Source organism: Vidua macroura, chromosome 9 (genome assembly GCF_024509145.1).
Source record: "Vidua macroura isolate BioBank_ID:100142 chromosome 9, ASM2450914v1, whole genome shotgun sequence".
NCBI lineage: Eukaryota > Metazoa > Chordata > Aves > Passeriformes > Viduidae > Vidua > Vidua macroura.
In genome coordinates, this window is record NC_071579.1 from 29,708,531 (window position 1) to 29,731,589 (window position 23,059).

The window sequence follows — 23,059 nt, forward strand, 5'->3', positions numbered from 1 at the left end:
TCTAGGGAAAATTGAAAAGAGGAAAAGATTGCTCTCTGCTCGTTTCCTCAGCAGGAGAGCAGGAGCTGGAGGTGTGTTCCTGGTGCTGTGCTGATTTCCTGATTTCCCATCCTGTTCCTGGGAGCTGCAGCTTCTGCCTGGAGGTCTCAACAGGCTCCTTGGGGTGCAGCTGTTTCCCAGTTCAGTGCATTTACTGGTGTTAACCATTGGTTGCCAACCTTGGGACTGTTTCATGGTGTAGATGATGGTTCAAAACAGTAATTTGTTGCTGTTATTTTCCAAGGCACCCTTTTCCTCGTTAGACTGTTGAGTGCAGCTGAACTGCATTGTGTGTTGCTGGAGCTCACCCCACTGCCCTCGGACACACCAGCCACTCTGTGATGCTGGGCAGGTAAACAGACAGAAGTTTGCACATTGTAATTCTAACTGTGCTGCCAGGATCATTTTTTCCATCACTTCTGTAGGAATTGCCTTTGCTTTTACAGTGCCAGCCTCCTGCAGCGCAGGGACAGAGACACAGGGCATGGCCAAAGCCTACAGCCTGTGTTGGACATGGCCTGCATTGGGCTTCACTTTGCAGAACACTTCATGACAAAAATGCTTTGATAAAGATTTATTATGTATGAGACAAGTGTTATAGAGTGACTTTTTTTTAGATAAGTTCATATTAAGAAAATGTCAAATTAATACTTGTGTTAATGTTATAACTGGTATTGCTCTCCCACTGCACCCAGCCACAGTGGGTGGCTCAACAGTGCAGTCTCTAAAGTGTCCCTCATTTTGCCAAGGTGAACCATGGCCATCCATCACAAAATTAGGAAATCCCCAAACCCCTCATTAATTTACAGTGCCATAGGGCAAGCCTAATAAGGCCCTGGAAATTCCTAGGCTGATCCCATGATCATCACATCATGGGATACAGAGTGCAATGTCTAATTGTGGAAAAAAAAATATTTTAGAATTGCTTTGAAAGAAATAAACCACCCAGCCTCCCCCTAGAGCTGTCAAGGGCTTGTTTTCAGCACCCCTGACAAAGGATTTTCCATGTGAGGATGGTGGCCAAGGCTTCCCTACCGAGGTACTGCACAGATCTTGTAGGGCTGTGGGGCCACTGTGATGCCTATCATGGGCTGGAGGCTGAGTGTGGTGTCCGGGGGTGCCTGGAAGGTGAATTTCTGGAGCAGGGAGGTGAAGAAGAGGAAGAGCTCGGAACGGGCCAGCAGCTCTCCCAGGCAGGCACGCTTCCCTGTGGAGACAGCAACCCACAGCATCCTCAGACTGAGCTTTTGCTGCTGAAAATGCTTCTGCCTGCCCTTAGGACCGTGGTCCAGCTGTGTTACCCCATTGCTGCGTGAGTTTTTCAACCCAAACCAAGCTTCCCAATAATACTTTGGCATTACAGCAAGGTCTGCCCCCAGACTGCATGACTTTTTACACACACGCGTGACCTGGGTGTGCCCATGCTGGGACAGCTCACCAAAGAGAGCTACCAGAGATGTGTGGTGCTGGTGTGGGAAGCAGGTGCTAAAAGCAACTTCCCCATGGAAGCTGCTGGTTGGGGAACCCTTTAGTGGCAACAGTGAAGCCCAAGCATGAGGGAGCAGAGCAATGGCCTCAGTGAAGATGTTCCTAAGATCTCTGGAATTTACATGGTTTTTTTATTCATCCTCATTTCTCTACTGTGCATGTGAAAGATAGAAAAGGGCTCCAAGTGTGGTTGTGGTTCTTTGGGGAGGCAATGGGAGCATTTTGAGCAGCACCTCCAGGGTGCATCTGCCCTTTCCATTGCTGTTTTCCTCTCTGTCTCCGCCCTGCAGTTAGAAACCCAAGCCCACACGTTCACCATAATTCAACAAATCTTACCCAAAGAAAATGGTAGGAAATGCTCCTTTTTCCAGAACTTCCCATCCTTCAGAAAATGCTCGGGGTTAAAAGTATCAGGGGTTTTCCACTCATTCTTGTCAAACAGCAGAGAGGTTAAATTTGCCATTATAGCAGTGCCCTAAGAGGAAAAAACAATAAATCACACTTTCTTTGGCACTGACAGCAGGAGGGGCAGTTTTATCTTCCAGTCTCCTCTCCATGAAAAACATCCTTAGTCAAATTCTACTGAAATTATTTGTGCAACACCCCACTGCAGGCCCGGATTTTCTACTTCTTGTCTGTTTGGAGGTGCAGTTACATAACTGCATTTTCCCTCATCAGCATCGTTTTCATTGTTGTAATCTTGGGCCAAAGTCCCTGCAGGAGCTGGGAGCCTCAAAGGCACGTGTGGGGGCGTGGCACTCTTCGGAGAACTGGAGAACATTGGATGGCAAAAATCCATATTCAGCAGGAGTGAACTCTGGACAGGGCAGGGACAGTGTCTGCCCAGGAGGGACGTGGCCTGGCACCGTGTCTGGGGAGCTGGGAGTGTCCCTGGAGTCGCAGCACGCTGGAGTTTACCTTTGGGATGTAGTAGCCATCCACGTAGGTGTCCTCCGATGCCATTCTTGGCACATTGAAAGGGATAACGTTGCCTTTCCTCTGCACTTCGTGGATGACAGCGTTGGTGTAGTGCAGGTTGTTCCTGTCCTCCAGGGCTGGTGGCCGTGCCTGGCCGATGACCGCATCGATCTCGGCTTGCACCCGGGCTGGGGAAAGAGCAGCAATGAGCCCAGGGGAAAAACCCTTGGAACAATACAAGGTTATTGCTGTAAGGGTCTACCCAGGGACTTCTTATGTGAGTGTGGGGACACTCCCAACTGGTCTCTCACAAAGCTGTGAGGGATAAAAGCAAGGCAAAACACCTTTTTGTTAATTGTACCTTGAATTTCTGGGTGCGTGGCCATAAACAGCAAAGCCCAGCGGAGAGTTGAGGATGTGGTCTCAGTCCCAGCAAACATCAGGTCGAGTGAACAGGCTATGAGGTGTTCCTCCTGGAAGGTGTCACTGTCATGGTCCTTCAGGAGAAGGTGTGTTACTGACACAGGAACAGTGAGGGTGTCCTGGCACCAGACTGGGTCCAGACCACACCAAGGATTTTGGCAGATGCTGCTGACCCCTCACATCCCCATCCTGCTGATGCATGGCCTGAACCTGATGTCTGTCCTGAGCTCATAAAAAGCCACACAGGCAGCTCAGAGAATCCCACCCCTTCTGGTTTCTAAGCCCCACTCCAGGAGGGTTTTCTCCTCATTGCTGACCTTGGAGATCTCCAGCAGGTAGCTGTCAATGTAGTCCCGGCTCTCTGAGGGGTTCCAGTCCTCCTTGTGTTTGTTGATCTGCTCTTGCATAAATGTTTTCAATAACCTCCAGTTTTTAAAAATGGTATGGTGGGCTCCAGGTATGTACTTCATTATAGATGGGAAACTGTTGTACAGCTTTGAACACAAAAGGAGAAAGACAAATTGAATAAAGGACTTAAAAAACTCTTCTGACATCAAGACTTTAGCCTGTGATTGTACTTGCTGAATTTCTGGAGCTGGTGGAAACAGCTCAGCTCCAGAAGAGCAGAATTCTCATTATGGGGTAACTTGTGTGTTACCCACTATTTCAGCGGGCAGGTTGGCAAACATTGGGCAAGAAAAGTGATTTTGCTTGGGAGAGAGCAGCGTGAGCATGGCACAACTTAAACAGAAGGAAGAAAGAAATGACAGGCAAATCTACCCTGTGCAAAGGAATAGGGAATGACAGCTTGGTGATGACAACACTGTGACTTTTAAGGTTGACTCCAGAGAAGAAACTATGGCCCTGGGTTGGTGGCAGGAGGGCTGTACCTGGCTTGTGACGGCTCCATGGAGGACAGTAATTTCGTACATCATCTTCAGCAGTCTTTGGAAATCCTCATCATGGTATTCAAACCGATTGCCAAAGATGAGAGAGCAGATGACATTTGCAACAGAATTAGTGACTTTCAACTGAGGGTTGAAAGCATTCCCTGGAGAAGAAAAAGATCAGTTCTCTTCCACTCTTCTCAGAAAAGAAGAAAACACACGTCAGAGGTAAAGTAGTCAAGAAATATGAATTAAATTAATGGCCCCTAATGGGCACTGTCCTATATCAGTGCTTTCCTGGGGTGCCTGGCTGACCCCATGAGCTGGCCAAGGCAGGACAACCCCAGTGGTCCCAGTTCAATCAGCTTATGGAGATGTTTGTTTACTTTGGAAAGCAAAGGTCTGTAGGATGTCATTTGACTTCATTGGAAACATCAGCATTTATGCACATGCAGTATCTCCCAGAGAGGAGTAGGCTAAAGGTGGGCTGTGAACAATGCTGTGGGTGTTGCCTGGCTGCATTCCCCAGACACTTGGAAGGCAAAGCACCTGTAGGAAGGAGCAGGGATGCTGGCAGGGTTGTATAAAATACCGCTTGCAAGGTGTGGTATTTTTCAGCATGCAGTGAAATTATAACAGGCCCTGCCAGTTCCTGCCTTCACAGCTGCTGAGGGCCGTGGCACTCACCCTGTTCATCCCCAAACACATCCACGAGGTGTCGGCACTCCTCCTGGATGCGCTCCTCCAGGCTCCTCTTCCCCAGGCCGAAGTTTCGGAGCGTGGTCAGGGTGAACCTCCTCTGTGCCTTCCAGAGGTGCCCGATGGAGGAGATCAGTCCTGGCAGGAACACTCTCCGTGAGCCAGGACTGATCCCCAGCTGAGGGAGAAAAGCTCCAGGGCTCTGCCTTGTCTCCAGCTGTCTCAGACCTCTGCAGGGTCAAGGCTTGGACCTCACAGCTGAGGCACGTCTTGAGGAATAACTCACCGATCTTGCTGAAGATCTCCTTGTCGATGGGAATGTCAGGGCGGTCCATGAACTTGTCCCCTTGGTTTACGAGCACTTCCTTCACCAGCCGCATCCCATTTACCATCACAAACTTCATGCTGCCCATGTGTATGCTGAAGATATCACCATATCTTTTACTTAGCTGGGGGGGGACACAAATAAAAGGGGTTTTCATTTGCAATGAATGTTCCTGGTGAGACCAGGACACCCCTGTCAGGGGACATGGGTAAAGACAAGGGAAGAGTGGGAGGGGAGGCAGAATGTGTGCACTCTGTCTGAGGGCACAGTCTTTTTTCTTTCCTCTTTTCCTGAATCAGTGACCAGGAGATGGTGTTAATTTGCCATAAATAAGTAGACCAGGTTTGATTTTTCAGTCCAGTTTTTGTTTCACCCCATTCCAGCCCCCACTTGGACCTGCAGGGTTTGTACATCTGTGACTGCACCTGTGTGATTGTGCTGTGACCTTTGCCCATGGAATCACTCCACCCTGCTTGTACTCAGGTAAATGTCACCGATGAGGGCAAACCTCCTGCCTGCTTTCACTACCTGTGGGGTTTGGGTTATCCCTTTCCCTGCATGGCCAGGGATGTGTAGCTGCAATCCCTCCATCCCTTCCCCATGCTGCTCACCACCTACGTACCCTCTGCACTGTGACCGCAGGATCTCTGAAGTCTAAGAGGTAGATGTGCCCCAGAAAGGGAAGGCGCAAGGGGGTGGGAGGGAAATTCCTTGGATTTCTGTTCTTCATGTAGTCTGCGATGAGCAGGAAGATGAAGAGAAAGATGAGGAATGTCTGAAGGGAGATGCTGTCCCAGAGGAAGTTCAGCATGGCTGGATGGTGCGGCTCTGCAGGGACGTGTCCCACAGCAGGTCAGGCAGGCTGAGCTCACAGGGCACCACTGAGGCCCCAAGGGCCAGGGGGAGATGGGTGATGTGCTGGCAAAGCTGTGGGTGCAAACACAGGACAGCAAGGAGTGGCTATTTTTGCCTGCTCTCAAGGCTACATTCAGATTCCTACTTTCCCAGCTTTCAGAAAAGATTAAACTCCTTGATAAAACTGAAACATTTCCTCTCATCTGATTTAAAACAAACCCACCAAGAACCAGGACACCCCCAGCTTCCCCCTTCCCCTCCAGCCTCCCCTCAGTGCTTTAGCAAACCCCAGTGCTCCATGCCCTTGTCTAAAGGACAGAAATGAGCATTGTGGGATCGAGATTAAAACCTGGCAGTTTCAGCATGCAGCTCCCACAAACCCATCTCTCAGGATGACTCTGTGCCCTCCTTCCCAGGTGTCCTCACCGTGCTACATCCCAGTTTCAGCTTCTCAGTGCCAGGGAGTCTCCAGCTGCTCCGAGGGCCTTGTGCTTTGCTTGTTTACAGCAGCTCACTCCCTCGTATGAGGAGTCCTGGGCCAAGCCCCAGGTCTCAGGGGATATCTGAGATAAGGTTGCAAAACCTTTCACAAATCATCTGACTCAGTTTCGTGTTTCCATGTGTCCGGGTGACGTGGGCTGAAAGCGAACAGCTGTCCCGGAACTCAGTGGCTCCTGAGCACCAGCATTTTCTGATCACCGGACGAGTGCAGGCAGAGCAGCTGGCTCTGGCCATGCCCTGAGCCCTCCAGCCATCCCTTCCCACTTGCCTTGTCCTTTGGGTCATAGCCCACGATGAAGCTGCTCCCAAAGCCCCACAGAGCTGATGAAGGTGCTGAGAAGCCGATGCAGATGCCCAGCTCTGCAGGCTGGGGCCCTTTGGTGGGAGCTGGCAGCAGAATGTGCCTCGTTTTCCCACCCAGGAGCAGCTCTGGGTTAGGGAGGTGTTCATGCACATGGACCAAGTGGAATTTTGATGTGTTTGTTGTGTTTTACTGTGAAAGAAGTGGGGAGCAGCAGCACTTTGCCCTTGCATCACATGGCTCTGTCACGGCCCCTTGCAGTCATCAGCTGCCACCTCCTGCTCTGGGGGACGTTTTGGGCTCCTTTTGTCTCTTTTGGGCTCATCAGTTGTGGCTGTTGGGATTGTCTAGTGCTGATGACAAGGCACACAGGTGCAGCAGAGCCACTGTAGTGATGCCATACACATGTTCTCCATAACCTTACACTTGGGAAGCTGGAAAAGTCAAATCTCTGTTTTACTGTGGAATTTTAAGGGGAGAGGCCTGTTTTTGAGAATATCTCTTTTCACCTCTGGCTTTTAAGCAAACTTAGGCATAAGTCCCTGGAGATGCATGTGTTCGCCAACATGAAAAGGATCCATTTGAAAATTAAACAAATTCATGCCTCCTGCCTTTAAGGTATGGCACCATTGCATTTAATTGAGAAAAAAAAAAAAGAAAGAAGATGCCTTCAATCATTTATTCTTTCCAGGAGTAGGGGAGGAAACCCCAACGTAATGAAGAAACACAAGCTGGAAATGAGATCAAGATATCAAATGAGATCAATATTTATTTGCTAAGCCAGTGCAACAAGCCAGAGGTCAGACCTACAGCAGAACAAACACAAAAATAGAGAGAAACCAGTTCCTAGTCCCGAGTTCCATTGAAGACTTCATAGGTAAAAAAAAGTCCCTGTATCTTTTATGTTTTCTTTACAAAGACAAAAACACAACATGGGAGCCTGTGACTGTGAAACAATAATTAAAAATGCAATAGGATTACAGTGATCAGTCGGAAGGACAGCTCAGTGACAGAATCCCCGTGTGCCCGGCGTGGCAGGGATGTGATGTGCAGAGGACTCTCCCCTGTGGCATAAATCTGCCACTGCACAGGGATTGCTTTGTACCGCAGCAAAGCCGCTATTGCCGGGGACAGAGGAGAAAACCAGTGGAAATGAAACTCGATGTAATCCTCTTTTCCTGTTAACTAGACCATATCCTACGTGGGTACCCACAGAAAAGTCACTTATGAAAGGTAAGAAGCAAAACAAAACAAAACCAAACCAAGAAGAAGAATCTTTGCTGTGACTATAGTCCAAACTGAAGCACATAGGAGACAGCATTTCTAAGCCCAAATGCCTGGTCACATAAATGGAAAAATTCTCTCCAAGTTGCACATTTAATTAACTCTTATCCAAAGAGGCCTGGCATAGGAAGAAGCTGTGTCCATCATGCAGGGTGCCCTGTCCCAGCCACTTCCTCGGCCCCCCACTATGCCTATGCTGGTCACACACAGACACAAATCTCTGCCAGAAGCAGAGGGGGAAGTGCTGAACTCGTGACTTCCCACCACAAAGCCACTGTTCCAACACTTCCTTCCTGAGGGCCGGCTCTGAGCCGCCACGGGCACGACCCTTCCAACACTCTCTGCTGTTCCCTTTCTGCTGTGCTTCAGGTGAACTGCTCCCCAGCAGCCCCAGAGGATTATTTTGTTGCAGCTTTTCTGATTTGTATTTTACTAGCACAAACCTTTTGCTTTTCTAATATAAAATTGCTGTATCATATTTTTATAGCCCTTCCAGATCTGCTGGAAGCACAGCTCCTTGTGCCATCCCACTTGGGCTGGGCTTTGGTAGAAACAGCTTCTTCCCCTGTAGCCTCCTAATTAAAATTCCCATATGCTCTTTGAGATTCAAAAAAATGCTTGCTGCTGCTGCAGAGATCTCTGCTTAGATATTTTTTATCCCTGGAAGTGTCCAGGGATAAAAGGCCAGGCTGGATGGGGGCTTGGAGCAACCTGATTTTGTGGAATGTGTCCCTGCCCATGGCAGAGGGGCTGATCTTTAATGTCCCTTTCAAGCCAAACTATTCTTTGATTCTGCGATTTCCATCACATAGCAGCAATGTGGTGCTGCAGGGAGTGTCCACCACCCTGAGCCCAAGCCCAGCTGAGGCTCGGGATTGGCTGTGGTCACCTGAAAGTCCAAACTGATGCTGAGTCATGAGTCCAGAGCTTGTGTCCAAGGCCAGCAGCTCTCTCTGAGCAGGGACACCTCAGGAGCCCTTGGCTATTTGGGTGCTGTAGCATTAGGGTCTGCTAAGCTGTGAGGGACATATTCCCTATGGAAAAGTCAACACCAAACCATGCTTTTGCAGCTGGCTCGTTCCCTTCCTGCGGCGTTCTGAACGGGCAGGCAGCCTGGGGCCAGACACCGCGGGAGAGGGGAACGACACGGGGGAAGCACGGGGGTACAAGGACTCGGCTAGCTAACACAAATAAGAACCCCTAATCCCAGAACCCCTAAACCCAGTCCCAGGATGCAACAACTTCCTGGGAATTGCTGACAGTGGAAATTAGGTAATAAGGCTTTTAAATTCATGCATTTTGTCAGACTGGTAGCAGGGAGCAGGAACGAGGTGAAGGGAAGAGCCACAAGGGTTGTGTTTGCGCAGCGTGCGGCATGCGGCCCTTGATCCCTTCCCCTACCACCCAGATGCCGGCAGGTTCTGGACCTCCAGGACCCATCATTTCAGCCCAGCATCTCTGGGGTCGTCAGGAGAAGGGGATTTCCCAGTTTGTGAGGCCGCGGGGGGCTGTGGGGCAGCTCCAGGCCTGGTTCAGTGGCGGGGCACAGCGCAGAGCTGGAAGGGTTTGGGGCAGCGCGTGAGGCTGAGCGTGAAGGCGAAGGACAGCGCTGCTGGGGCCTGGAAGGTGAACTTCTGCAGCAGGGCCACGAAGAAGATGAAGAGCTCGGTCCTGGCGAGCTGCTCCCCGGGACAAGCCCTCTTGCCTGGAAAAGGAGCACAAATAACCCAACAGAGTCCCGAGCGAGCTCCAGCCAGCTCCGAGCCTCCTCTGGCCCACGCCGCCTTGCACAGGCTGCGGCAGCTTTTCTTCCCGGGAAGGTTAGGTGGCAATGTTCACCCACACAATCTGCTCAAACCTTCCCCAGAAGTTTACTGCTGAGCAAACTGCGCCTGTTCCGAGAGGGGAGGAGCGGAAACTGTCTGAACAACCCAGTTATGTAACTTGTGCAAGAAGAAAAAAAACGTATTTTTTTATTTTTTTTTTTTTTATCCTGCAGTAACAAATTGATTTCCTCCCCTCTCCGAGCAGCCTCTATTAACTGTGACTGGGATTTTCACTGTGGGGATGGGCTGGAAGCTGGACAGGAGTGGTACCCCCTATTCTATAAGCAGTGTCTTGGGGAAAAAAAATAAAAGCTTTGCAAAAGGAAAAGCCACCTCCCCATCCTTCATCCTACCTGCAGAGAAGGGCAGAAAAGCCTCCCGCCTCCTGTATTGGCCGTTTTCCAGGAAATGTTCAGGATTAAAGGTGTCTGGAGTCTCCCACACGTTTTTGTCGAACATTATTGAAGTCAGGCTCATCATCAGGGTGGTGCCCTGCGAGAGGTGGAGAAAAGGGGCAATTACGCGGCAGAGGGGACCCCACGTGTTGTCAGACTGGGTTATTATTAGCTCTGTAAACGACACAGTTTTAAGGGCAAAACAGGCTTTTTTTCCCCCCATTAGCTATATAATTAAATGAGGGTGAAAGCCTGCAGGATTGTTCACTTCTGTGTGCCTTTACAGATCACCGAGCGTTGATCTGCATCCTGAGCTGCAGTAACAGGTGATGTTAATGCAAACCAAGTTTAAATTGGTAGCACTGCATTCTCATAGGACCTTGAAGCAATTTAATCAAGTAATTGTCAATTGATTTGTTTAAATGTGTTTTTTTTTTTTTTAATAAATAAAACTGATCTGGTTTATCTCCACATTCTCCATCAGCAAGAGAAATATTCTAATCAATGTGGAGGAAAATGCCTGGATTTTTAAAATTTGCCTCATTGCAACCAGTCATATAGAGGGAAGAGACCAGTTATATATAAATCCCATATTTTCTTTTGTAATTTGCTTTTGTAAACTGCAGAACAGTGTGTGTGAAACAATACTCATTACCTGCCTTTCATCAAGTGCTCCTAATTTTAATAGGTGATTATTAATATTGTGTAGAAGTAACAAACCCAAACTGTTTGCTTTCCTATGTTTCCTCTATTCCCATAACGTGTAGAGGGTGTCTTTTACAAAATTTAAGGCATAAACCTTTTAAAACTGGCAATTACAGCCAACACCATGAGGCTCTCACAATTCTCCTCTGTAAGGACGCAAGACCCATAACAGCCCCACAGAATCCATCAGGAGGGCTCATATTTTCTAAGTAGTTGTGATATTTCTATAAGATCCTGCTGGCTGGTTCCCCTCCAGGTAAGATTTGGGGCTTGAGCCATGAAGACCCTGATATGGTGAGATGAAGGCTGGTGGGGTGAAAGCTGGTGGGATGAAGGTCACTAGGATGAAGGCTGGTGGGATGAAAGGTGGTGGGATGAAAGGTGGTGGGATGAAAGGGGCTGAAGACCAGTGGTCCCCACGCACTTTGGGCAGGTGAAAGCCGGCCAGGGTGGTGTCGCTGGTGGCCATGCGGGGCACCCCCAGCGGCACCACGTTGCCCATGCGCAGGACCTCGCTCAGCACAGCGCTGGTGTAGGGCATCTTCTCCTTGTCGGCCATCGAGGGCTGCCGGCACTGCCCGACCACGGCGTCGATCTCCTGCTGCACTTTCTCTACAGGGAGCAAAAAAGAAAATTCAAAATACCCCTCTTCATAGAATTGTTAGGGTTGGAGAAGCCCTCTTAAATGATCAAGTCCAACCATTGAACCAGCACTGCCAGGCCACCACCAACCCGTGTCCCCAAGTGCCACATCCACACTCCTTTTGAACACTTCCAGGGTGATTACACCACTCCCCTGGGCAGATGTTCCAGGGATGGACAACCTTTTCAGTGAAGAATTTTTCCCTAATATCCAACCTAAACCTCTCCTGGCACAACCTGAAGCCATTTCCCCTTGTCCTATCACTTGTTTCTTGGGAGAAGAGACCGACCCCCACCTGGTTGCAGCCTCCTTTCAGGGACTTGTAGAGCACAAGAAGGTCCCCCCTGAGCCTCCTTTTCTCTGGGCTAAACACTCCCAGTTCCCTCAACAGCTTCTCCTAAGACTTGTCTTCAAAAGGTTCCCAAGAGGATACCTGCGGCACAGGCATATCCAAGATGTGGCAGAGCTGGGATAACTCTGTTCCCTGAGGTTCCCTTACCTAATTTTGGGCTAAGCAAAGGACCCCTGAGTGGCCCTACCCTGAATGTGGGGGTACGCGGCCATGTAGAGCAGAGCCCAGCGGATGGCGGTCGCTGTTGTCTCAGTCCCAGTTAAGAACAGGTCCAAGGTACAGCACAGCAGGTTTTCCTCATGGAAATAGGAGCTGGTGTCACCCTTAAACTTGGAGGAAAAACATGGCAATGAAAGCTCTCACTCTGGAGGGGATGCTTTTAAAACCCAATCCAAAATCACCTGTGCGTAACTGAAGTCCTACTGCTCCTTTATTATCTACACCTGGACTTGGAAATTTCCAGCCTTTACTTTCACTGGATTTCAAGCCCTATGGACTGTTTTGAAAGACACCCTGGTTGCTGTAGAGTGGCTCTTGAAAGCAGGTAGCATTTTTAAATGTCAAGTTTCACAATAGCAAACACAGGCGTGTGAGTGCTCACAGAAACATGAACATGTTCCCTGAGAGTCCTCCTACGCCGTGTGACAGAACGAAAAAGGGAAGAAGACAAAGTGTAAATCCTTTCAAATGGAAAAAAAAAAAAATCTGTGTGTTTTCTACGTGATCAGGCTTCTGCTGCTGCTAAAGTTTGATGTGGCAGAGGTAGGGAGGGAAAGGCAATGTGTGAGGCAAGAGCTCCCCTGACAAAACAGCCCTGAATCTTCTCTGCTCATTCTATGGGTTAATCTTTAGGTGGTTTTAGTTATTTACTTCCTACCTTTTCTATTTCCTTCAGGTAACAGTCAATATAATCTCCTGCCTCGGACTGGTCCAAATCCTCCTTGTGCTTTGCAATCACTCCTTTCACAAAATATTGAAGTTTCTCCCAGTGCCTGAAGATTTTCCTGAAGGGTCCTGGCAACCATCTCATGATCAAAGGAAAAGCATTATAGAGCTGGTAAGAAATCAAACAGAGTAAAAGAGCATTTTTTGAGTTAGAAAAGAGCAGGTATCATAGTTGAGAGGATGAGACTCTCAATTAATTTATTAACTCTGCTTGCTACCATGAAAAAAATCATCCTTGCTATAACAGTCCAATTATACAAATTTATATATATATAAATATATATACAAATGATACAATTATACAAATTTACTTACACAGGTGCAAATAAGATAAGAATTGGACAGATATTTGCTGATAATAAAGTTCTCAAATACTGAGTGGCTAAAGCTGCCCCCTAATGTGAGGTGGCCACAGGTGAGGTGGATGCAGATGAGCCCCTTAGTGTGTCCCCATGGAGGGGACAGAGATCAGACCATGGTGTGTGGCCACGCAGAAAATACATCACCAAATCCACCTATTTTGTTTCTAAACCTGGTATCTCAATTTTTTTCTTAAATAGAAGTTATTTAAGAAACTGGCTGGGATATGCGTGTGGGAAAAGTTAGGAATTTTTATAGTGTTACTAGTTCTTCTTTTTGTAGAAACAGATTCTTTTAAGGTTTTCCTGTTGTTCTTTGGTTATATCAGGAATAAGATTGGTTTCACAATCCTGTAGTAGTTTTTTTTTCCATCCATTTCATCCCAATAATTTTAACTTACTTCCTTGCTTTCCTGATAGACTTTGTGTATAAATCCAATCTAATGTAAAACAATTCTCCTGGTCATTTTCCTTTAAACATGGCTATTTTTCTACAGGAAAAGGCAGATTATACCAGTGCCTTAGAAACCCCAGTTTCTGAGCTGTTACATGGAGCTGAAGCTGGAAAAACATCCAAGTGGATTTACCTGGCCCCAGAAACTTCCGATGAGCAGCAGCGTTTCAGCCAGGGAGTGCAGCAGTTCCTGGAAACGGTTGTCATGGTAGTCAAAGCGGTTCCCAAAAGTTATGGAACAGATGATGTTCGAAACAGCACTATTAATTTTGTAATGAGGGTCAAAGGGTTGTCCTGGAGGAAAGAAAAGGAAAGGAAACTGCCTGAAGGGAGGTTGTGGCCAGGTGGGGGTTGGTCTTGTCTCCCAAGGAACAAGGGATAAGAGGAAACAGCCACAAGTTGTGCCAGAGGAGATTTTGACTGGATATGAGGGAAAATATCTTCATTTGAAAGGATGGCAGGCTTTGGAAGGGGCTGCCCAGGGCAGTGGTGGGGTCACCATTCCTGGAGTGTTTGAAAGGTGTGTGGATGTGGCACTTGGGGCCATGGTTTTGTGGTGAACACGGCAGTGCTGGGTTAATACTTGGACTCAATGAACTTAAGGATCTCTTCCAACATAAATCTCTCCATGATTCTATGATCCTAAAGACAGCTTTCATTCTTTTTTCCTGTTGAGTCTCAGTCAAAACCATGTTCTCTACCAGATCCACAGCTGTGAATCTGGGTGAGACCTGCTTCTCACCCATGGTGGTGCTCAGGTTTCAGCCCATGTTCTGGGGTACCCACCACCCCCATCACCTCCAGCATCCCACTGGAACCTGGGTACTGTGGGCCAGGACATCCCATCGTTTTTCCAGCCCAGGCTGCTGGCAGGCAGTGGCATTAGCACTGAGCTGCCCAAGCAGGGTCTGAAGCATTTTCCAGGGAAAACAACCAGCAGCATGCCATGCTATGTCTGTCAACTTTGCCTGCTCCAACCGGTGTTTGGTGCCAATTTTAAACACCAGGAGAGGGTCCCTCAAAGCTGAGCCCAGGGCTGGGAGCCCAGGACAACCACACTGCAAAAATACCATTGCCCTGGGCTTTAGCTGTCCACCATGAAGAAATCAAGGGAGCTGGAGGAGAGAGAGGAGAGGGCTGCAGATCTCTGCCCACCTGTAAACCCCAGCAATAGCTCATGTGCCCATAGAGCCCATTTATAAAGTGAAGTGTGATGTGATGCTTGTCACATCTGTGTTCCCTGAGAGAGCTACTAAGCAGAGACCTTCATCTCCTCGGGCACATTTCAGCAGCTTGGAGAGCCACTTGCTGTGACAAGAGACTGATCTCAGTGACAAGCCCAGTCCAGCCCTGAGATGCTGTTGAACATCACTTTGAAATGCAAGGCACTCCTCGCAGCACTGCTGATCTCCCCACTCTTCAAGAAAGTAATTAAACTGGGCTGGTACTCAGATATTAGAGTGATGGACATGATCACTATCTGTCATTACTAATGGGAAGAAAGGCCCAAACCAGCAGCTTAATTAGTTTATTGATTAGGACTATAGAGGACTATAATCAATTGGCAACATGGAGTATTTGGCCTGTTCAGTGCAACAGCAATTAAAATGGAGCAAGTTTAGTATATAATTTCACAATTCCTTTTTAGATCTTTCTTGTTTACTATATATAGCTCCATAGAATTAGCTCAACCCCATCTGCTTCTATTTAAAGCTGAAGTGCAACATCACCCATGTACCAACATACAAATTATTCTTACAAATATCCCTCTGGCAGTTTTTAAAAGCTGGACCATAAAAGAGCAAGGCACACGCTTCATCTGTGTGTGATACAAAAGGAAAGCCTGACTAAACAAGTTTTAAAATACTTTGCAAAGCCAAGGACAAGCAGAGGTTAACTAAGCCTCTGAGTGGAAGTGCCTGATAGCAGGAGAGCTGCGTTTATTCCTTCGCAGAATGCACGAGACACTTCCTTAGCCATGTAAACACTCATGTTTTAATAAACACCTAGTATATATTTGCTTAATATTAATAAGGAACAACTGAAATAGGAGGCCTGAGGTCTAAAACAAGTGCTAAAAGGCACAGTCTGGAAGTGTAAGATAGAGATTTGAGCTGTTGAAGAAATGTTTTGCATGTTTGGAGCTGTGCTGGGGTAAGAGTTTTACTTCTCATCATTCATTTAGCTGGAAGCTCTGAGCACAGTGCTGTGCATTAACCCCCACCTTTCTCCTCCTCAATTGTCTCCACGAGGTACCGACTCTCCTCTTGCACTTTTTCCTCAAAATTTACAGAAAGGCTTTTCAGTGTTGCTAAAGCAAACTTCCTCTGCTGCCTCCATATGTGCCCATTGGATGATATGAGCCCTGTAGGTGGAAAAAACAGGTGAACAATCCTCTCTCTGGGTCATTTGTGAGTGTTAGGATTCTGAAACGGCCATTCATCATGGACAAAAACCCCAAACCAAGGCAAACAAAGCTCGTGGATGTGGAAAAGGCTATGCCTTTGCCTGGGAATTAAAATTCAAGAGTAATTGGCTTATGCTAAAGATCTAGCTTTATGGATTTGCTTTAATCTGCTACTTTGTCACTTTGCGTGGGAAAAAAAAGGTGTAAGCCAAAATACTCTGAGTACTATCACGCTGTTGGCAGAGCTGCAGGCAGGAGCACCCCGTCTCTGGAGCTGTGTGCAACCCAGGCAGGAAAAGTAAAGGAGAAATGAAAACCAAGGGGAAACGCTGCAAGTGTCTCGATCTTCAGAGAGCTTGCATTTATATCTCCTCTTGCATTAAAATCTGGTTTTGAGCCCATCCTCATCCCTAAATTGCACAGAGATTAAAACATACCCCTGTGAGATTATTAGTATTCTTGCCTTCCCCCGTGCAGGCTTTCACAGGTGAAGCTCACAAGGGTTGAATTCAACCTGTTTCTTTCCCTCTAACAGTTATCATTCCAAAGAGATGAAAGTTTTGTTCCAAAATCCCGGTAGCTGTGCTTACCAAAGCCTCTAAATATTTCTTGGAGGAGTGGAATATTTGGCCGATCAGCAAATGTTTCAGCCTGGTGGACAAGAGCTTCTCTCACCATCTGGTACCCGTTGACCACCACGAATGTCAGACTTCCAAACTGCACGCTGAAGATGTTCCCGTACCAACCCGTAAGCTGAAAGAGAGCCCATTGTCCTCTGAGAACAAAAAGATGGGGGTTTTCAAAACGCACCAGGCCAAGACCTTGAACAGGGAAATCCGACTTTGAATTTAACCCTGCTTGAAGCAAAGGGACTTCAGAGAAACCCAAACCCAAGCATGCAGGTCCCATCCAATCTCAGTTACTCCATGAAGGCTGGAGAAGGCACAAAAAGGCCTGGAGAGCTGTAGTGTGGGAGAGATGGATTGCTTATATTTGTTATTTAGTGTGACCTGGGCTCAACCAGGTGTTTACATCAGTTTGGCTTGTAACAGGGATGTAATTTGCTTTGTAACTGATGGGCATCTGCTCTGTCCCTTTCTGTCCCACCACCTGGGTCACCACACTCAGGCTCTTCCTGCTGAGGGCAAAGCACGACAAATTATCCCTTTCATCAACTTTTTGTCTAGAGTAGTGTGGCTTCTTCTCCAGCTCTCCCATTTTAGACAGGAGCTCTAACTGCTTATTGCTAGACATGTACTTCTAATTTTAAGCCTGACTGCATTTATGGCCAAATCGCAGCCATTTTCCTTGCATGGACTTTGCTGGCATTAGTGTCTCCTCTGAGATGTATAAGGGTAAAGATGGGATCATATCTTCTCTCTGTCAAGGAGCTCATCCTCTTCTTAGAATGAATCTACGTGAAAGGACACACAGGGTCACCCCAAATTGCTGTGGTGACTCGTGAAACCAGCCTGGGACCAAACGGGTGTCTCAGTCATTGTGTTCTTGTAAATAAATGGGATTAATTTTCATAATAACTGTGTATATTGACAAACTATCCTAAACTCGCTGCCTCAGCCTTCCCCGAGGATTCCCTCAGGAACAACCCATGCTGGTGGCCTGAGAACACCCAGGGTAGACAGGCTGGTGTCAGTCTGAAGCAAAAGCAAGAGACAAATAGTCACCAGAAAGGATTTTTGCAGTCAGCATGCCAGAACTTCTTCCACCTTTTCAGAGAGGAATACTTAGCATGTATAAAATCTCTCTCTTTTTGTCTATGGTGGGAGCCAAGGATGTGGAAACCTTTCCAGAGAGATCACTGCCTCTTTCTGCAACATAGAAGCAGCCACAGGATATAACTCAGGATTTTAAATGTTTCTTTCAGATGTGATTGGGTGAATTGTTGGCCTCTGAGCAAAGACAATGACAGGACTATTTTCAAAGGTGATCTCCAACCAGTTCAGCTGTCACACAGCACTTTTCACCTGTCCCCCAGCCTGGCCCAGCCCTTCTGAGTCCTTTCTGGTGTCCAGAAGGAAATGGTCACAGTCAGATGGGAAGAAAAAGGAGGAACATATAGGTCTTCCTCCATTATGGATTTCTTTCCCATTGGACCATCCTCCTGCCCTGGAAGAGGAGGTGATAGTGAGAGATAAAACCAAGAAGGGTCATCTATCTCATGTGGTTATTATATACCCAGCTCTGCAGAGGCTGCTCTTGCTGCTTCTCAGTGTGCTGGTAAGAGTCATGGAAGGGTAAGATATTGTTAGTAGGGAAAATGTCCATTGAGCTCTTACCTTCTGCAGTGCAAGGTGGAGAGGCTGCTTTAAGTCCACAAAGGTTCCCACGAGAGGAAAGAGCTGCGGCCCTGGAGGGAAATTCCTGGGTCGTCTCTTTTTCACTAGGTCAATAATCAAAAGAGATATGACCAGAACCACCAAGAGCATCCAACTGTTCAGCTTTTTCAAGGGAGACACCAAATCAGGCCAAAACTGAAGCTCCATCTTGGCTGATGAATTCGCAGGTTTTCTTCCCAGGAAGGGACTTGATTCTGGTGTTACATTTGCTAAAACAGGAGTAAGCAACTACTGTAGAAGAAACAAAAAAAGTTAAAATGCTGATAGCTGACTGAAAGCTGCTTTTCCATATACAGCTTCTGCCAGACCACCTGCTGAATAACTAACTTTAAACACCAGGATCTCCAAAAACAACCCTGAAACCTCACAACATTTGGCCAAGCAAAAGCAATCTTGCAAACCTTTAGCTTTACATCTCTGTCAACTCCCCAGTTTTCTTATGGAAGAGCATTCCTCCCTTTTGCCCTGAACAAGGGGCTCCTTTATATGGACACCCCGCTGGGATTATCAGCACAGCAAACATTCGAGGTGAGGTGAAAGCAGCTTATGGGGCCGATCACATGTGGTGGGCATCGCATAGTTTCAGGGATGGTGAGGCATCTGAGGTGATGGACACCACACAAGCGGCTGAGGGGCTGATCCTGTTAAGTGCTAAGCACCATCTGCATGGGCTGGGTGCCTTCAGTGCCCACCAAAGCCTTCCTGGCTTTGCCGGAGCCGTCAGGGGAGGTTCAGACAAGGGAAGCACTGCAGGGGCCCAGGGCTCTCCGAGCTACACAAATGAGAGTTAAAGGAGCTTAATTTCAAGAGTGAGAACATAGGCTCATGTGCTTCCCATGTGTTATGGTTTGACACTGGCGCAATGCCAGCACCTCTATGAAAATGCACCTTCTTAAATAAATGCTGTGAGATGTTATCAGGAACAGAGCAGAGCAGGCCCAAGCTTAATAACAAAGGAAAAAAAAAACTTTATTAAACTACTACTACAAAAGACACACAAACTAAATTCAGGATGAAGACCCTCTAAAACACCCCTCCTCTTCTTCATTTCTAAAACACCCACCATGAAACATTATTTGGGATTATTGATCAAATTACTACCTTTCAGATAATTAATACTTAATCTATCAAGGGAGAGAGAAGTCTCTCTTGTACCACAAACCCCCCAGGAAACACAGTTGCCACCTCCTGTGTTTCCCTGTCACACATGGCAACCGCCCGGAGAAAATCTGCCAGTGTGACCCTCTCCTTTCCATGTCACAGTGCTCTCACCACCGTGCATGGACAGACTGCTCATAGGGCTCCTTTAAGGATGCTTTGCCATGGACCCAAAGATACAACAGTTCAGCTTCTCATCCTGGGACTACAGTCCCCCCCATTTTCCCCTTGGGCCAAGGGTCTAGGAACAGAGATCATCTTCTTCCTGAAGACAGAGGACATCACCATTCCCTCCTCAGCTTTCCTCTGTTCTTGCCATTCCTGTGCTGGTGGTTGCTGAAGCAGGTCTCCTTGGGTCACCACTGCATCCCCTTAAAATGCAGTCTCTATTGCAGGAGAATTTGGTTCAGTCTATGGCTAACAAGAAAAGTCCAGCCAAAAGCTACTCCATCATCTCTTCCTACTTAAAAATTTCTTTTTCTAACATCTTAGGTCCCGGACTGTCTCTCTTCTACTACAAATTGAGGAGGAGTAATATTTTATAAAGCCTTCATTTCCCGGAAAGGGTTAAAAATTCAGACTCCCTGGAGGGCTGAAATTTCTGCCCAGAATTCCTGACTCTTACGATGGGCATCATCCCCCCCCTTTCTCCTTCTCCTCTGCCGGCAAATCTCCAGGTGCGTCAGGCTCTCTGTCACTTTCCCTCTGGGCATGGGAACAAAGACATCTCCGCTTCTCTCCACCCTTCCGTCCGCAGGAGCTGGCTCGGTTCTAGACTTTCAGCCTCCTTGGCTTACCTGGACTAGGCCGCGTGGCTTCCCCTCCCTCACCCAGCCCATGGCTGGGCAGGTGAGAGTCTGCACTCTCTGACGACCGGAACCAAAAGAGAGAGTTCTCCTGGGAGTTCTTGCTTTTAACCCCCTGTGTTCTCAGAGGCGTGTCCATACTTTCAGTGGCCACTCCAGGTGCCAATATCCAAACCTGACACTGATTGGTTTGACCCAACTTCCTGAAAAAAAAATTCACTTCCATGTCAAACTACGACACTCTACCCTTCGCTTCTGAGAACACACCTTTCTAAAATTATTATCAAAATTACATTCAACACACTTTTACATAAAACAATAACTTACACTAGCCCTCTACCTCTATATTTGCACCATAACCTAATACATGCTTTGCTCTTATTCCTTTTGATCCTATCTCACAGTTTTCATCTTATCTTCATTTCATCTTGCCTAGAATTCGATTTCCTGGTCAGGGAACCAAAAATGTCATGGTTTGACACTGGCGCAATGCCAGCGCCCCCATGAAAATACACCTTCTCGAATAAATGCTGTGAGATGTTACCAGGAACAGAGCAGAGCAGGCCCAAGCTTAATAACAAAGGAAAAAAAAAACTTTATTAACCTACTACTACAAAAGACACACATAATAAATTCAGGATGAAGACCCTCTAAAACACCCCTCCTCTTCTTAATTTCTAAAACACCCACCATGAAACATTACCCGGGATTCCTGATCAAACTACCACCCTTCAGATAATCAAAACTCAATCTATCAAGGGAGAGAGAAGTCTCTCTTGTACCACAAACCCCCCAGGAAACACAGTTGCCACCTCCTGTGTTTCCCTGTCACACATGGCAACCGCCCGGAGAAAATCTGCCAGTGTGACCCTCTCCTTTCCATGTCACAGTGCTCTCACCACCGTGCATGGACAGACTGCTCATAGGGCTCCTTTAAGGATGCTTTGCCATGGACCCAAAGATACAACAGTTCAGCTTCTCATCCTGGGACTACAGTCCCCCCCATTTTCCCCTTGGGCCAAGGGTCTAGGAACAGAGATCATCTTCTTCCTGAAGACAGAGGACATCACCATTCCCTCCTCAGCTTTCCTCTGTTCTTGCCATTCCTGTGCTGGTGGTTGCTGAAGCAGGTCTCCTTGGGTCACCACTGCATCCCCTTAAAATGCAGTCTCTATTGCAGGAGAATTTGGTTCAGTCTATGGCTAACAAGAAAAGTCCAGCCAAAAGCTACTCCATCATCTCTTCCTACTTAAAAATTTCTTTTTCTAACATCTTAGGTCCTGGACTGTCTCTCTTCTACTACAAATTGAGGAGGAGTAATATTTTATAAAGCCTTCATTTCCCGGAAAGGGTTAAAAATTCAGACTCCCTGGAGGGCTGAAATTTCTGCCCAGCATTCCTGACTCTTACGATGGGCATCATCCCCCCCCTTTCTCCTTCTCCTCTGCCGGCAAATCTCCAGGTGCGTCAGGCTCTCTGTCACTTTCCCTCTGTGGGGTGGAACAAAGGCATCTCCGCTTTTCTCCACCCTTCCATCCGCAGGAGCTGGCTCGGTTCCAGACCTTCAGCCCCTCGGCCTACCTGGACAAGGCCTCGTGGCTTCCCCTCCCTCACCCAGCCCATGGCTGGGCAGGTGAGAGTCTGCACTCTCTGACCACCAGAACCAAAGAGACAGTTCCCCTGGGAGTTCTCGCTTTTAACCCCCTGTGTTTTCAGAGGCGTGTCCATACTTTCAGTGGTCACTCCAGGTGCCAATATCCAAACCTGACCACTGATTGGTTTAACCCAACTTCCTGAAAAAAAAAAAATCACTTCCATGTCAAACTATGACACCATGGGTTTGGAACTTATGCATTTAAATCTCCTGGGTTTTCCGAAAATCTCCTTTGAATAAAGCTTCACACTGTCCTGGGGGAAGGCTGCAGTGGACTGACAGTGACCTCTATGACTTGGAATTAATCTTGTGTCCCCTGCTGATATTTAGCTACAACTTGGTCTCAGCTCTGTCTTTCTTTTTTTTTTTTTTCTCCTTTTACAAAATTTGCTTTTACAAAGAATCTAAATTTGTACTAAAGCAAAACTATAAAGAATGAGTTTTCAAATTAATTGCCTAGAACAACTTAATGTGAGAAATTCTGTAGGATGGTCCGTTTTTACTGCCACAGAGTCCTATGATGGTTTGGGTTGAATGGGAATTTAATATGAAAAATTCTGAAGGATGGTCATTTTTTGCTGCCATAGAATCCTATGATGGTTTGGGTTGAATGGGAACTTAAAGATCCTCTGGTTCCAACCTCCTGCCATGGGCAGGGATGCTGTGTCTTCAGCTTTAAAGAAAGCTTTAATTTTTAAGGAAAAAAAAGTGCAGCTTTTCATCAGAAACAATAATTGGGGAAAAAAAAAATCTGGGATTTTCTAGTCTCACCATTTTAAAAAGCTTTGCTGTCCCTGTCTTTCCTTATCTTAGAAGCAGGCTATCTGACAGACCTGCACCTTGGCTATGGCAGGAGTCTTTTTTAGGGGCAAAAGTTATCTGCCACTCAGCCCTTCTTGCTTTGAAATATTATTTGCAGCTTCCTAGATGTGATTAGGCAGCAAACGGGGAACAGCAATGGGAGAAACATCTCACATCCCTTGTGTACAAAGCACATTTTGCATGTCCCCATAGCACAGCTGTGAGCAGCAGTGGTTGGATGTGCTTTGCTTCTCCTCATGCCAGCACACCCACGGTGCTCCTGCACCATTTGCATCCATGCACCTCTTCCAGCCTGTTGCATCCTGGGTTTTAGGTTCAGATTAGGGGTTCTGGTCTTTGTTAGCTTATCGGTTCCATGTATCCTCGTGTATCCTCGTGTATCCTCATGTATCTTCGTTTATCGCCCGTGTTTTTCCCCCCCATGGAAGTTAGCCCCGGGCTGCCTGCCATTGGGTT

General features: G+C 47.3%; 2 protein-coding genes across 2 annotated transcripts; both read right to left on the reverse strand.

The window, feature by feature from the left end:
• Window positions 1-661: 661 nt before the first annotated feature.
• On the reverse strand, window positions 662-5,686 carry LOC128811372 (cytochrome P450 2J2). Its single transcript, XM_053984967.1, has 9 exons — window positions 5,402-5,686; window positions 4,741-4,903; window positions 4,443-4,592; window positions 3,759-3,919; window positions 3,186-3,362; window positions 2,807-2,942; window positions 2,446-2,633; window positions 1,864-2,002; window positions 662-1,246 (listed from the first exon to the last, which is right to left on the reverse strand). Exons 1-9 carry the CDS (start codon window positions 5,588-5,590, stop codon window positions 1,071-1,073), a joined length of 1,479 nt encoding a protein of 492 aa, XP_053840942.1. The 5' UTR covers window positions 5,591-5,686; the 3' UTR covers window positions 662-1,070.
• Window positions 5,687-7,179: 1,493 nt separating this feature from the next.
• Window positions 7,180-21,159, reverse strand: LOC128811371 (cytochrome P450 2J2-like). The gene is made up of 11 exons (XM_053984966.1): window positions 20,818-21,159; window positions 20,119-20,330; window positions 18,104-18,394; window positions 16,397-16,559; window positions 15,624-15,764; window positions 13,533-13,693; window positions 12,519-12,695; window positions 11,829-11,970; window positions 11,071-11,258; window positions 9,900-10,038; window positions 7,180-9,425 (listed from the first exon to the last, which is right to left on the reverse strand). The coding sequence occupies exons 3-11, from the start codon at window positions 18,308-18,310 to the stop codon at window positions 9,253-9,255; spliced, it is 1,491 nt and encodes a 496-aa protein (XP_053840941.1). The 5' UTR covers window positions 18,311-18,394; window positions 20,119-20,330; window positions 20,818-21,159; the 3' UTR covers window positions 7,180-9,252.
• Window positions 21,160-23,059: the final 1,900 nt, after the last annotated feature.